General features: G+C 36.3%; 2 protein-coding genes across 5 annotated transcripts in view; one reads left to right on the top strand and one right to left on the bottom strand.

The window, feature by feature from the left end:
• Positions 1–1,446: 1,446 nt before the first annotated feature.
• Positions 1,447–13,066, bottom strand: part of LOC116511999 — a 13,111-nt gene continuing 1,491 nt past the window's right edge. Inside the window, exons 2-3 of the mRNA XM_032222271.1 lie at positions 10,846–11,427; positions 1,447–1,766 (exon numbers count right to left, since the gene is read on the bottom strand). Of these exons, the coding sequence (XP_032078162.1) occupies positions 1,689–1,766; positions 10,846–11,427 (660 nt within the window). The 3' untranslated portion in view covers positions 1,447–1,688. The remainder of the gene's footprint in view (positions 1,767–10,845; positions 11,428–13,066) is intronic.
• PLAG1 (PLAG1 zinc finger) overlaps positions 11,184–13,066 on the top strand; it is a 22,506-nt gene continuing 20,623 nt past the window's right edge. For all 4 annotated transcript variants that reach the window (XM_032222816.1, XM_032222813.1, XM_032222815.1 and 1 more), the window contains exon 1: positions 11,184–11,402. The gene's annotated coding sequence lies outside the window, so the exon portion shown is untranslated. The remainder of the gene's footprint in view (positions 11,403–13,066) is intronic.

The raw sequence follows: 13,066 nt of genomic DNA, 5'->3' as shown, positions 1-13,066 counted from the left end.
TAAAAAGGTTTATACAGAAGGATATGTATAAATCTATTCATTTTAATTTTGTGTAACTCTGACAGTGTTTGATTTAAGTCTTCTATACAACATACCCTTTAACAAGTACGTCCCAGCTGACCTGGCTGTTCTTTGCAGACTTTCCTCATAATGTTCAAAAATATCCTATAAGCAAGAGATGAACAAGGGAGTTTAACCAGCAAGTTGAAATGTTTCTCAAGAACTTTACAAGTATATCAAATACATGTAAATACTATTCAGTTGAACATTTTTTTTTTTTTTAAAAATTAAACGGTAATTAAAATATTTTATTAAAAAATAAAGGCCAGAGGTTCATAAATAACATTTGAAGGAAGAAATTATTGCCAAAATTAATACATTTAGTGAGCTATTTTTAAAGGTCTCATGCAACAGATATAAAACTATGAATGCTGTGATATCTTGACCCTAATATGCTTCATATAAATTAATTTTTCTTGATTTCATCAATACTGAAATATATATATATAACAAATGTAACAAAAAGGCAACAGTAAAAAATATTGGGTTCTGTCTGGATGGTCTCTTGTGACGAGCCGAAGACAGAGAATGGAAGTGTGACCTTCCTCCCATATTTGGCATACCAGGGTTGTGACTTTAAATATATATATATATATGTATGTATGTATATGTTATGTATGTATGTATGTATGTATGTATGTATGTGTAATATATATATAATATAATATATAATACTATAGATATATATATATATATTATATATATATATATATATGTAAATTTATATATATATGTAATTTATATTAGATATATATATATATATTATATATATATATATATATATATGTAAATTTATATATATATGTATATATATGTAAATTTATATATATATATGTATGTACATTTATATATATATATATATGTATGTAAATTTATTTATATATCTATATATGTAAATTTATATATGTAAATTATTTATATATGTAAATTTATTTATATATATAAATTACAAGCTGATTGTCTGCTGGACATGGGAAAGTGTCCCAGTTCTTACTGAACTTTTTGAAAATACTACACAGCACCTTTTCTAGGAAACTCCTGATGTTATACCAAACTTAATATATTAATAAAAATGTAGTTAATACCACTGAATTTGGCAAACTTGAGGTAAAGGTAAAATATCTATAGATTGATAACCATCAGCATTACAGTGAAGAATATCATTAAAGTAACAATTTTAAGATAACAGGCTATTAAGTTTACTTAAACTGATACACTGCTCTAAAATGAGTCACCTTTTGCCTTTTCTTGAGAAATAAAATCTATGAGAATATATTTTCAACTATTTTATTTAAAAACTAGTTTTATATTATCTGTAATTCCTTTGAAATCCTTTATCCATGTATATGACATTATGTAGTACAATAAATATAAAAAAAACACAAATTTATCAAATCAAAACCTTTTTTATTTCTGCAAGTTTTTCCCATGTAAGAATGCACTTCATTCGTTAGACATTTAAAGTTTCATGGTTCTTTTGTTTTTTGTAAAAATACAGTACAAGGAGTGGCAATGCAAGCTATCCAGAAACTACCTTTTAAAATATAATAAAGCACACTTTATCGTAAAAGCATTACATTCTATATTAATAAAACTGTATGGTCAATATGGTGCTCTTCCCAACGAAGCTAGGATTCTCTTTCTTCTTCTTCTACAGGCATATTTGGTTTTATTCCATCTTGTTTTCTCTGCATCATAATCCCATGCTAGAAATAAAAACAAATAACACACTATGATTAAATCCATTTTGCATCAACAAATATTTAATTAAATTTACATATTTAGTAGCAAATCAAACTACTTGCTATAGTTGGAAAAGTCTTGCTCCATTAAATAAATGTTAACACTGTCATTTAGAGTACTTATTTTTGAAATACTGTTTCAACATTAGTATGAGATAAATCACTCTGTTTAAGATACAGTCATCACTCAATAGTTTGGAGATGGAACGTGGCCATTCATAGAAATGTGAGTCAGGAGAGTTTGCACATGATAGAACTATACAGAGAACATCATGCTTGACTCTCTTTTATATGCATAGACACTGATCTATATACATGGACACTACTAGAATGAAGCCACAATGTGGTTAGGCCTAGAGGCTCAATGTCAATAATCTACCAGAAGAGTCATTTTTTTTTATAAAAAGGGATATAGTTTGGTAGATTTTAATTGAACAGATTGGTATATCATCACAGTATGCACAACTAGTTTTTCACATGGGAATAAATGAATGCTTTCACCCGTAATATTAAGTGAGGAAAGACAACCTCCCTGGACAAGTGGCCATATTTGGACTTCTGAGAGCATGTGATGGACATATTCAAGAATGGTCTCAAAGCATTAATTCACCAGAACTAAAATTAATGAGATTCTCTCACTTCCTTTGGTTGTTGTTTTTTAGTAGGTATGCATATTTTAAAGCACTGGGATACTCCTACCCATCATTATCTTTTAAGACCTGGATATAAAGAATGTGTTTGTTCTGATCCATCCTCTATGAGAAATGGGTGGTAGTGGTAAGCAGTCAAATCTCTAGTCTTTTTTATAGGATACCATAAGCTGTGCATTTTCCCCATGTGATTTAACTTCTATAAGAAATCACTAAGCAGGTGATTCATTGATTAGGTGAGGTATTAAGATAAATATCTAATTAGAGTATAGTATAGCTGTAATTGTACAACATTTATACAATGAAATTGATTGCATTTACATATATTACATATTTACAATTACATGGGCAAAGCTGAAATGTGGTCGGTATCATTAACTGTATCTGGAGACTGGGTGGCATAAAATAATATAAAGTTAAATATGAGTAAAATATTAAATACTGTTCATTCAAAACTATCCCCCTACATCAACTCTTCTCCTTTTACATGATAAAGCAGCTGCAACTTCCAGATTTTCTCATGTTTACATGAATCTGATTCACTGTTGTGAATGGATGGCTGTTTAAATCAAATCAAATCAAAAAATTAATAAATCAATCTGGTTGCTTGGTAAATAAAGGATGGGTAAGGAGAGCCCCTGTCCAGTTTCATCTAATGGAGAAACTGCAGCCCTTTTGGGATCAGCCAGCACAAGCAACAGTTACACACACTACTTACCAATTTAGATTGAATTGTTGCAGCACATTCTATAAGCTTTCTTTTAAAAGCTTCCTGGAAATGTTCATTGGTACGGAATGTAGTAATTCACTTACTGATTTTTGAAAGCCAGGTCAGCAGCATCTCAGATATATTGCAGGCAGTGCATTGGTTGGCAATTTGTTCTAATTGATGGTTTACTCTATAGTTCTTATCTTCCAGGCCACCTTTTCCAACAGAATATGCCCGTTCTGATGCATATTCAACCCCGAATGAGATACTTCAGATTCCAGTGACAATGAGAATTGAGCATGGAGATAAGTCTTATTAAAAGTACCCTGTGTCTATAGACTAGTTTGCCCGGAGGTTCAAAGAACCAAACGATGTCACATTTAGTATGACAGTGAAAACTATTCATTTTCTCCTGAATACTTGGAAATTGTTTACTTGGTTATTTTAATTTGTTGTGTATAATGAATGTGTATTTAATTTATCTTAATTTTTACTATTTAAATTTTAATCTGAACTGATATTTTGTTAGATTCTGTGGCTATGAAGGGCTCAGAGATGTAATATAAATTCATATAATAATGCAATAAATAATCTGACCCTTTAATATTGCCAGCTTTTTTAAAAAAAAATAGAAACAGAAATAGATAAGAGACAGGTTAAAGCTTTATTTCTGTTGCTTCCCTGAAAAAGTTTATTTAAAAGCCTTTCAAATCTACTTACCCAAAATTTTCGGCAACTTTTGTACTTTAAAAAATAATTGCACACATATCCTTATCGGATTGATTCACTTCCAAACACTTTCTGGAAGCATCGCTTTCCTGAATATGAAGGAAATAAAATATTAAAAATCTAATAGTTGATTTCCTCAGTTTCGAAGATGGCACAATTTGCCATCTTCATTCATTGAAAGGCAACTAACAATAAGGCTGTGATCTTACAAATAATTATGTTAGAATAAAATCCTACTTAAAAATAGTGTTACTATCTGTTTCTCAAAGTATTACTCTAAGACTTTAAAACTACGTTTAGGGTAAAAAGTTAAATCTAGTTTTGTAACTATTAAGATAATAGGTATCTTAAAATTCTTCCAACAAAAAAATATTATTACCAAGAAATGTAACCAAAGTTGATAAGGATGCAGGCTTTTTAAAACTAAAATATACTGATAACTAAAAGATATACTAGAATCCAAGAAATATGCAAGGAAATAGTTTTCTTATCTGACTACAGAGTTTTAACAGCTTGCTCAAAGGTTTTGTAATATCATACAATATCACCTATAACAAATCACAATTAAAATATAGAAAGAAACTACATCTTCAACTGAATTACTTCTCAGTTCATAGAAGGAGTGAGAGAGAGAGAAAATAAGGCAAGGTGAATTCAGGAATGGTACTTCTTTGCAAACCAAGCAAAAGCATCAGCAAAGCTTCTGTCATAGAGATTATTAGAAGAGAAAGGAAAGAAACACCAGAATACTTGTTGCTGAAAAACAGAACCATAATAGCACTGAAGAACCCATGTTTTATTTGGATATATACAAGACAGTTCAAGTTTTGTATAAATATTTTAAAAGATTTTAAGTTGTTAAATTATAGATTACAATAGCCAATAAAAACATTATATTCATAACTTCAAAAAATTTAATAAAACTATTCTTTAAAAGATATAGAATGATATTTAAGGTTGTTAGATGTAATCAATATTCTATTATCAAGAAATAAGTTCTTTATAGGTAGGTAGTGTTCAGTCCCTCCTTCGCTCGTTAACAGATGACAGGCAGACAAACGTAAAAGGGAAGAACTTTATCAGTTCTCAGCTCAGACTGCCTGCGAGCCAAAAATAAACATAAATCAAGTCTCTGACCAGAGGATAACAGAATACAAACAAAACTCTTACAAAACAATTCACTTCTCAAGTGTCTCCTTGAATCAGGGTTACAGAAAGCAAATCACTTCTCCAAGTGTCTCTCACAAACCATGACCAATGAATGATGAACAATGAATGAACGTTGACTCCTGCAACCAGGGCGTGGCACCATCCATCCTAGATGCCACTAATGAGCCCCAGCTGCATTGTTAATCTTGCATCCCGAAAAGACTCACAGGAGACTTCTGCTGAGTCACAACAGGTATGTATGGATAATTATATTTTTTACTTGTTCTGCAAAGGGTTAATCTTTGTGCTAATGTATCTTGAAAAACTAAATCAAAGGAAAATAATGGATCTTGAATTATATTATATAAAATCAGTTTATTAGTCATAATCCAGGTAAAATAGCCAATAGTAGTAGAACTGCTATATACAATCTATGTGTGACAGAAAAAACAATGAATATAAGACTTAAACCAAAGAACATCTATAATAAAATACAATACAAATTATAACGAGTAGATAAGCATTCAAACATAGATTTTGAATTATATCTGTATTCAGCAGGATGTTTCTTATATTAAATGTTTATTTTTTTCAAAAGTTAGAAATTTTTGAATTCAGAAATATTTCTTAAACATTTCAAAACAAATCCTGACTTCAAAACTAGTTTAGTAGCAAATGAAAACTTCAAAAAAGCCTTACATCAGCACAATTTTTTAAAAAAATATTAAATTTTAATTTAATTAATTATTGCTGTCCACTCCTTTATAGTTGTTTTATGGTTGCATTACAAGTAACAAAACATTATAGAATTCAGATATTAGTTATTATTAGATTATAATAATAGTAGTTAATGTTATTAAGGAATTAATAATAGTTATTAAGGTATAATAATAGTTATTAAGGTATTTGCACTTGTACTATAGGCATCAGAACAGAGCCAAATCTAGAATACAAAGAGTGTGTGCACTGTAAGTATCTCTGAGAAAATGCTGTTCAGGAGGGCAAGTCAACAATAAGAAATGTTTTGCTTCAAACTACTAAAGTTCAGAGGTTTTCCAAACCATTATGATTTGCAATTCAACAGAAGTAAACCCAAAACTTATTAGTAGTTACAAGATCCCCTCAATATCAGCCATCAATGTTCTGGTCTGTCTGCTATCCCAATGCATAATATAGTGTGGTTTATATCCCACCTGCCTACCATTCCAATCTTCCAACTTTTTACCTTCCTTTTCCTGCTATCCTTGATTTCTCAGTACAACTTATCCTTTCCATTCTGGCATCTCTTCAACTGCCACCTGATTAGGTCTTCACAAGCTGTTGCCAAGAAAATCCCTTCAGACCAGTGGTAGGCTGCACTCACCTTCACTAGTGGTTCGCTGATCGTGTGTACACGTGTTCTGTTTGTGTGCGTGTCTGACTCATGCTGTGCATGAGTGCGCAATCCACCACCCCTGTGACAACCAGATGATTGCCAGGGTTTGTGCAGGCGCTGCATGCTGTGCGCGCAGGTGCAATTCGCCTTTTGCCATAAGGGCCCAAATAGCCACTGTACAGGTTCGCTCTCAGCTGCTCTGGGACACTACCGGTTTGGCTCAACCAGCAGCAATCCATCTCTGCTTCAGACTATTTTAAAAAAAACTCTCAGCCCTTCTCTGAATCATGCTTAGCTAGACCAATCTTAATAAAGAACACAGCCCAATTTCATTCTACGTATAAACTAAGATTTCTAGAATATATGTCTCTGTTTGGACACAAACTATCCAGAGTCAACTGTTATGTTTGCAGTATTTTGTACATTCTTATGTAAAGCTACTTCAGAAAAATAAATTAAAAACTCATAATGTCCATTTATAAGAACTCAACTTACCACTAAACATGGATTAATGTCATGATCCTGCAATCGGCGTTTTTGGGGACATAAAGTCAGTATTGTATTGTTTTTTCTGTGTGTGTTTTTTTTCTTTTAAGGCAGCAGCTAAAAAAAAGACAATTTCAACGTGTCAGGACAGCTTTTGTCTGACAAAAATTTAATACTTTTCCCTAGGGATTTGTAAATAATATTTTAAGGAAAGAAAGTAAAGGTTTTGTAGAAAATTTTGAATAAGAATTTTTTTTGCTTGCAAATAAGTATGAAAATTAACATCAACATCATGTTCATTAAGCATATTATGTATTAGTATGTTCAATATTATTATTTTAGATTCTGGTTTTATGAGGTTTAACATTACTTTGGAAAAAAAGCACAAAGTTCTGAAAATACCTTTTTACCTAAAAATTGGAAAAGAATGGCAATAGGTGACATTTTTTAAAAAAAATATTGTAAAGCAAATATGATATAACTTTGAAACTGCCAAAGTTGACTGAAGTCAAGCATATTTCACAGACAGATCTGATTCAGAAAATTTGCACTGGTATATTTCTGAAAGAAATATAAAGAAGAAATATATATTTTTCCCATCCTAAAGTTAGGAATTTACAATTTTCCACAGAATATGGGTATCAGAGTGTGGCAAGATGTTGGAGCTAGGTCTTTTGGGGGTTCAGGTCATTTGAATATATTTGTATAACCATGGCATGGAAGGCGCAATACAAGGCCTATTGTTTCTACATAGCATTAATTGGGATCTTTAGCTAATAGTCTTAAAAGCTATGAAATAAAAATATCTATTGTAATAGATATTATCAAAAAAATTCTGGATTTCTTATTATAATCCCCGAGAATTAATTTTAAAAAGAGCAAACTTTCTTAGCTGATGTTTCCTGTCACTCTATCTACTATTCTTACAGAATGGTTTTTCAGTGACAATTAAAGGAAAGGCAAAGCACAATGAGGATAATTTCCAGATCAAATCAATTGTGGCTGGCTTTTCTTCTGCTGTATATATTACTGGCTTAACTAAATGCAGCAAATTATAATTGATCATTGAAATGCAAAGCAGTAAGAAATTTGCCAAGCTTTAGTATCTAAATACTAAATACTAAGAGCCAAGGTGGCGCAGTGGTTAAATGCAGCACTGCAGGCTACTGCTAGATCAGCAGGTCAGCGGTTCAAATCTCACCGGCTCAGGGTTGACTCAGCCTTCCATCCTTCCGAGGGGTAAAATGAGGACCCAGATTGTTGGGGGCAATATGCTGACTCTCTGTAAACCGCTTAGAGAGGCCTGAAAGGCCTATGAAGCGGTATATAAGTCTACTGCTATTGCTATTGCTATAAATTACACTTTTTGAAAATTTTGTACATGCATGTTGCAGGAGAGCCATGTTAGCAGCCAAATTCAGAAATACACAAAAGATTATAATTTTCAATAAAATTTGTTAATCTGAACATCTATTACCAGATTCCTATACATGGTATAAGCAGAGTCAAGGGAGGAATTACACAGGGTATCAGTTTATAGAGTTTTACATAGTCACAAGAGGACAAAGTCCTACCCCCTTGAATGCAGTTGCCTCTTATCTAATTTTATCCAGGTGCAAACCTTTTGTTTGAGAGTGCATAGGCTTGAGAAATAAATCAGTAGTTTTGAACTTTCACATATGGACCTGCTTGCTTGAGCCTGACAATACAGCACTCTTGAAATGGGACAACATATATAACAACTTGACAACTCAGATAACATAATATAATTCAACTCAACATAACAAACCAAGTAACAGAGTACTGGCAACCACTTAATATTGTCCACCCTCCAAAAAAAACCATCTGGAAGTTGACTTTAGGGATCTACTACCTCAATCCTTATGATTCTTATAACATTTAACTGCTGATTGGTCATATCTTCATTTCAAAATAAGGAGACATTCATGTATTTTGGACACTGGTTATGGTTTTTTTAAAAAAACAAATTGTGCTTTTAAAGAATTTTTTATGATAAAGCAGTATACAGTATAGCTATACAAACTAGACTTTTACTTATTCAGTTAACAATTTATGTTAAATTTGCAGGCTAATCCTAAATTCAAGATGGCTTACTGACAGATTGCTGAAATACTTACAGCTTGTTTTTAAATCTCTGTATTTTCTTTAAATGTTACAAAATAGAACTACTAAATATACTAACAACTAAATGATAGCCTTGTGAACTCTAAATATCTGTAACTTCTTTTTTTTAAAATATAAGATATATTACGTTTACAGTGTTTCTACCACCACAAAATAGTTTTTCTTTTTGTGTCAGACTCAGGCTAAAGCACTTTGTATTCCATTCCTACATCTTATATTAGAAATGAATCCTTTATTAAATGTTTCCTCCTTGGTGGAATATATACAGACTGAGTTCTGTGAAATGGATGCCCATTCTATTAAATTTCTGGGCAGACAGGAGAAATGCCTATATTCCCAATGATTTAAAAATGGTAATAGCAAATAGCAACATATTCCTCCAAAAACTGTTGCAAAAGTGAATAGTTGGTAAGCTAACAAAGTGGTCCAAACACTGAAAATAAAGTCCCCAAAACACTTTTCTTTCAGGTCTATATATGTTTCGGCACTGACCTTTTGGTTAGACTTGACAAAGGCAAATACTATTTAAGAATACAATACAGATTCATTGAGTCTACTTTAACCCTAATGAGTGAACAAAACTTCTGTTATTTTCTAGACCAGTGTTTTTCAACCACTGTGCCGCGGCACACTGACATAGTGTAAGGTGTGCCGTGGGAAAATTACTTTATATATAGTCAATATAGGCACAGAGTTAAAAAATTTTAACATTTTCTAATGGTGGTGTGCCTCGTGATTTTTTCATGAAAAAAGTGTGCCTTTGCACAAAAAAGGTTGAAAAACACTGTTCTAGACAACAGTATATTGAAGTGGTCTTATTCTAGGATTTACAGCCCTGGAATTTTCTATTAGTCACTAATCTAGGTATATATACTTATAGATCCAACCTTGTTTAATGTTTTCAAGATTAGTTGAGGTACATGTCAATGGTACCAAACACTATCTGACAAGGTCAACTGTGTTGTAAAGATGTATTTAAAAAACCCTTCCCATCGTTGTATACATTCCTGTGTATTCTTCTATGATAGCAGTTATGGAAGAAACTGGTTCCTAGTTTCATTCACCCGTGTTAATTATTAATAGTTTCTAATATCTTTTACATCTTTGCTTTTATTATAAGCCTCCAGAGTTTCTTGGATAGTAAAATGGGCGGAACATAAATGTAGTAAATGAATACGTTCCTTCCGTAGCATACATTTCAATGAAAAGCTTTCGAGAAGTCTACAAACACAAGGAAACAGCTGTCTCTGAGCTTCGGAATCCAACTTTCCGTACACACCGCCATTCTCAACAGAAACCGACTGAAGAAGGAAAAAGAGCGTGTGTAGAAAGGCTAATTCCGAACCCCAAATCAGGAGAAAATGTAGACGGAAGATTGAGCCTCCGTAGACTGAACTGCTCCCGGGGCCTCCCATATAATTTAGCCGACTGGAATCTGTAGCATCTTGGTGAATGGCGATAATGACCCCCCTAAAGTCACTCCGGCCTGTTTGTGGACCACACACGAAAGAAAAGCGAATCTAAGATAGTCGGGATCACCGCGACAAGAGACAAAAGCTTTCAAGCGCCTGAAACGGACCGGGAGTAAAGAGGGCGAGGCCCGCTTCGGCCACCTTTTTCTTCAAAGCTCTTTCCCCCACATTCTTCACTCTTCAGAGCCGGTCGGCAGCGTCTGTCTCGGACGCCGCGGTGCCCCGAGAAAGGTAGCTCTAGCGAGGACTACCTACGTGGGCAAAAGCGCCCACACAGCACAGGCGAGCTACCGCGCTCTCACGACGCCGCTCCGGAGCAGATACTCACCTCGGCTACCACGAGGAAACTCAGCCCGCGGCCCGAAGGCTCGTCTCGAATTCGAAAGACGTCAGCGGCTTGGGCAACGACCTTATAACTGGCGCAGCCTACCCATTTCTGGTCCCGCAGCCCGGCGGAAAATGATAGCTCCTTGAGCCAATGGAGGCGGCCGAAGCTCTTTGAAAGGCAGCGGCAAGCCGCTGCAGACTGGCCAATCTTTGCTCGGTTCCTCCCCGGCCTATCCCGAGCGGCGTTTACTCCCACCAACGGGGCAAGCTGTGAGCGCGAAAGGCGCCACCGACTGGGCGCGGCTAGGAAGCTGAGTGACAGGGGGAGGTGTCCAACCCGCGGCGCGTGTGGGCGGCTGGCGGTGTGGGCGCGGCGTGTGCGGCAGGCTGAGCTGCACCGCAGCGCATACACTACAATGGCTGCTGGAAAGAGGGGAAAGCAAACAATTTCCAGGCCCGCCGCGTCCAGCCCGAAATATGGGGAAAAAATTACAGAAAAATCGGAGAACCCTGTAAAAGGCGGGAAGCGGGCGCTGAAGGGATGCTGAGGCTCCCGGGGTGAGTCTGCTGTGGGTTGGGGGTTCTGCAGCCGGGGTTCAGCAGGCAAATATTAGGGTTATTTAAATTCTGAAGGGGGAGGAGGAGGGACGCGAAGAGCGAAGCAACAGCAGCCGGAGCAGGGATGGGGAAGGTTTGCGCGGCTCCATCTCTCTTTTTAGCCCTTCTGGGCTTCTTGGGGATCCCTGAATCCAGCCGGGAAGACACCCTAAAAGTAAGCCTCGCTTTCTCCAGACTTGGTTGGGACTACTTCCCAGCTTGCTCTCTCTCTCTTCCCCCCTCCCCTTTGCCTCGGTCCGGGTTTCTTGCAACGGTGAAGAAGTGCCCCCCCCGCCCGCGCGCGCTTGTTTCAGTAAGTGGGGAGTTTGCAGAAACTTGGGAGAAAAGTCCTCCCCCCCCTCGCACACACACTTCGTCTCTCTGTATGTATGTCTTCTCCACCCCCTCCTTCCCCTGAGCTCCAGCGTCTGTGCGGTGAATCTAGTGACAGCCGCGGTAGCAGCAGCAGCAGCAGCAGCGAGGAAGGAGCGGAAGACATTAGAGTCCGCGGTGCCCCAAAATGAGAGAAAATTAATGAAAATTCAGCGGTGTCGCCGAATCGGACACACTTTGCGCAGAAAACGTTGCTAGGGGATTGCTCTTCCCGGACGGAGTCCCAGGGAGCCCGCAGATGAAGCTTTGGGGTATCTCTGGAGTCACTTTGGGACATCCAGCGCCCTTCTCCTTCCTTTCATTGGACAAAAGTTTTTTTTTTTCGCTTCCCCCCTCCCGCAGCATAAAGAAACGAATTTGCCTCCTTTTTGACTTCGGCGGATCCGGGTGCTTTCTTTCCCTTTTCTACTGTGGGTTTGGAAGAGAAGCTTAGGAAGGCGAGCAAGGTTGAGGGTGGGCAGTATAGGGAGCGGCGGGGTTCGTTAACTGAAAGCAGGAGAGATCCGGAGAGAGAGAGCAGGGACAGCTTGTTGTCAGTATCATAAACAACCAAAATGGAGGGAGAACTGAGGCATATAACAAAATTAAAAATAGCTTGAAAATTCCTTAAAAAAATCCCCAAGTCGCCCGAGCTTCCGAATTGGCCCTGAAAAGATCACACTGAACTAGCACACTTTCGTGTTGAGTTTTTAATACTCTCGGAGAGCAAGGAGTTAAAATCGATGCCTATTTTTGTTGTTGATGGTCGCTTTAGAAAGGCAAAAGCCCTTTTACAGCTCATTCCCGACACTGCGAGAACGTGAAAAACCCCTTTCTTCCTTGAATGGTGGCGGGAGGTGGGAATGCACGAGTTGCACAGCTTTTGGGCAATGTGGAGCTGATTGCAAAGAAGGTAACTGGTACATTTGCCAAACTTTGTGCCTTCCTTTTCTTTGTCTGGGTGGTGGTGGTAGAAGCATAGATGGAAGAAAGGGGAGGTGGCGCGAAATGAATTGCCTCGAGATTGTCTTTCTGTCTCTCTCCCAGTTATGATATAATGCAGTGTAAAAAATGTAAACCTGTCCTGTCTATGGAATATGTTTAGGCTGATTATGGATCTCAAGTGTTTGAGATTCCTCTTTGTAAAGTGCATTCTGTTTGTACAATGCGGAGTTAAAGCAGCAGCGTTCCTTAGAATGAACTGGCAGAAAATACATATGAGGTTCTGGCAGAGAACCGGTGGCTTAGTCTAG

The sequence above is a fragment of the Thamnophis elegans genome, chromosome 8 (genome assembly GCF_009769535.1).
Source record: "Thamnophis elegans isolate rThaEle1 chromosome 8, rThaEle1.pri, whole genome shotgun sequence".
Classification (NCBI taxonomy): domain Eukaryota; kingdom Metazoa; phylum Chordata; class Lepidosauria; order Squamata; family Colubridae; genus Thamnophis; species Thamnophis elegans.
The sequence above is the reverse complement of the archived record's forward strand: the minus strand, read 5'-3'. Positions and strand labels throughout refer to the sequence as shown.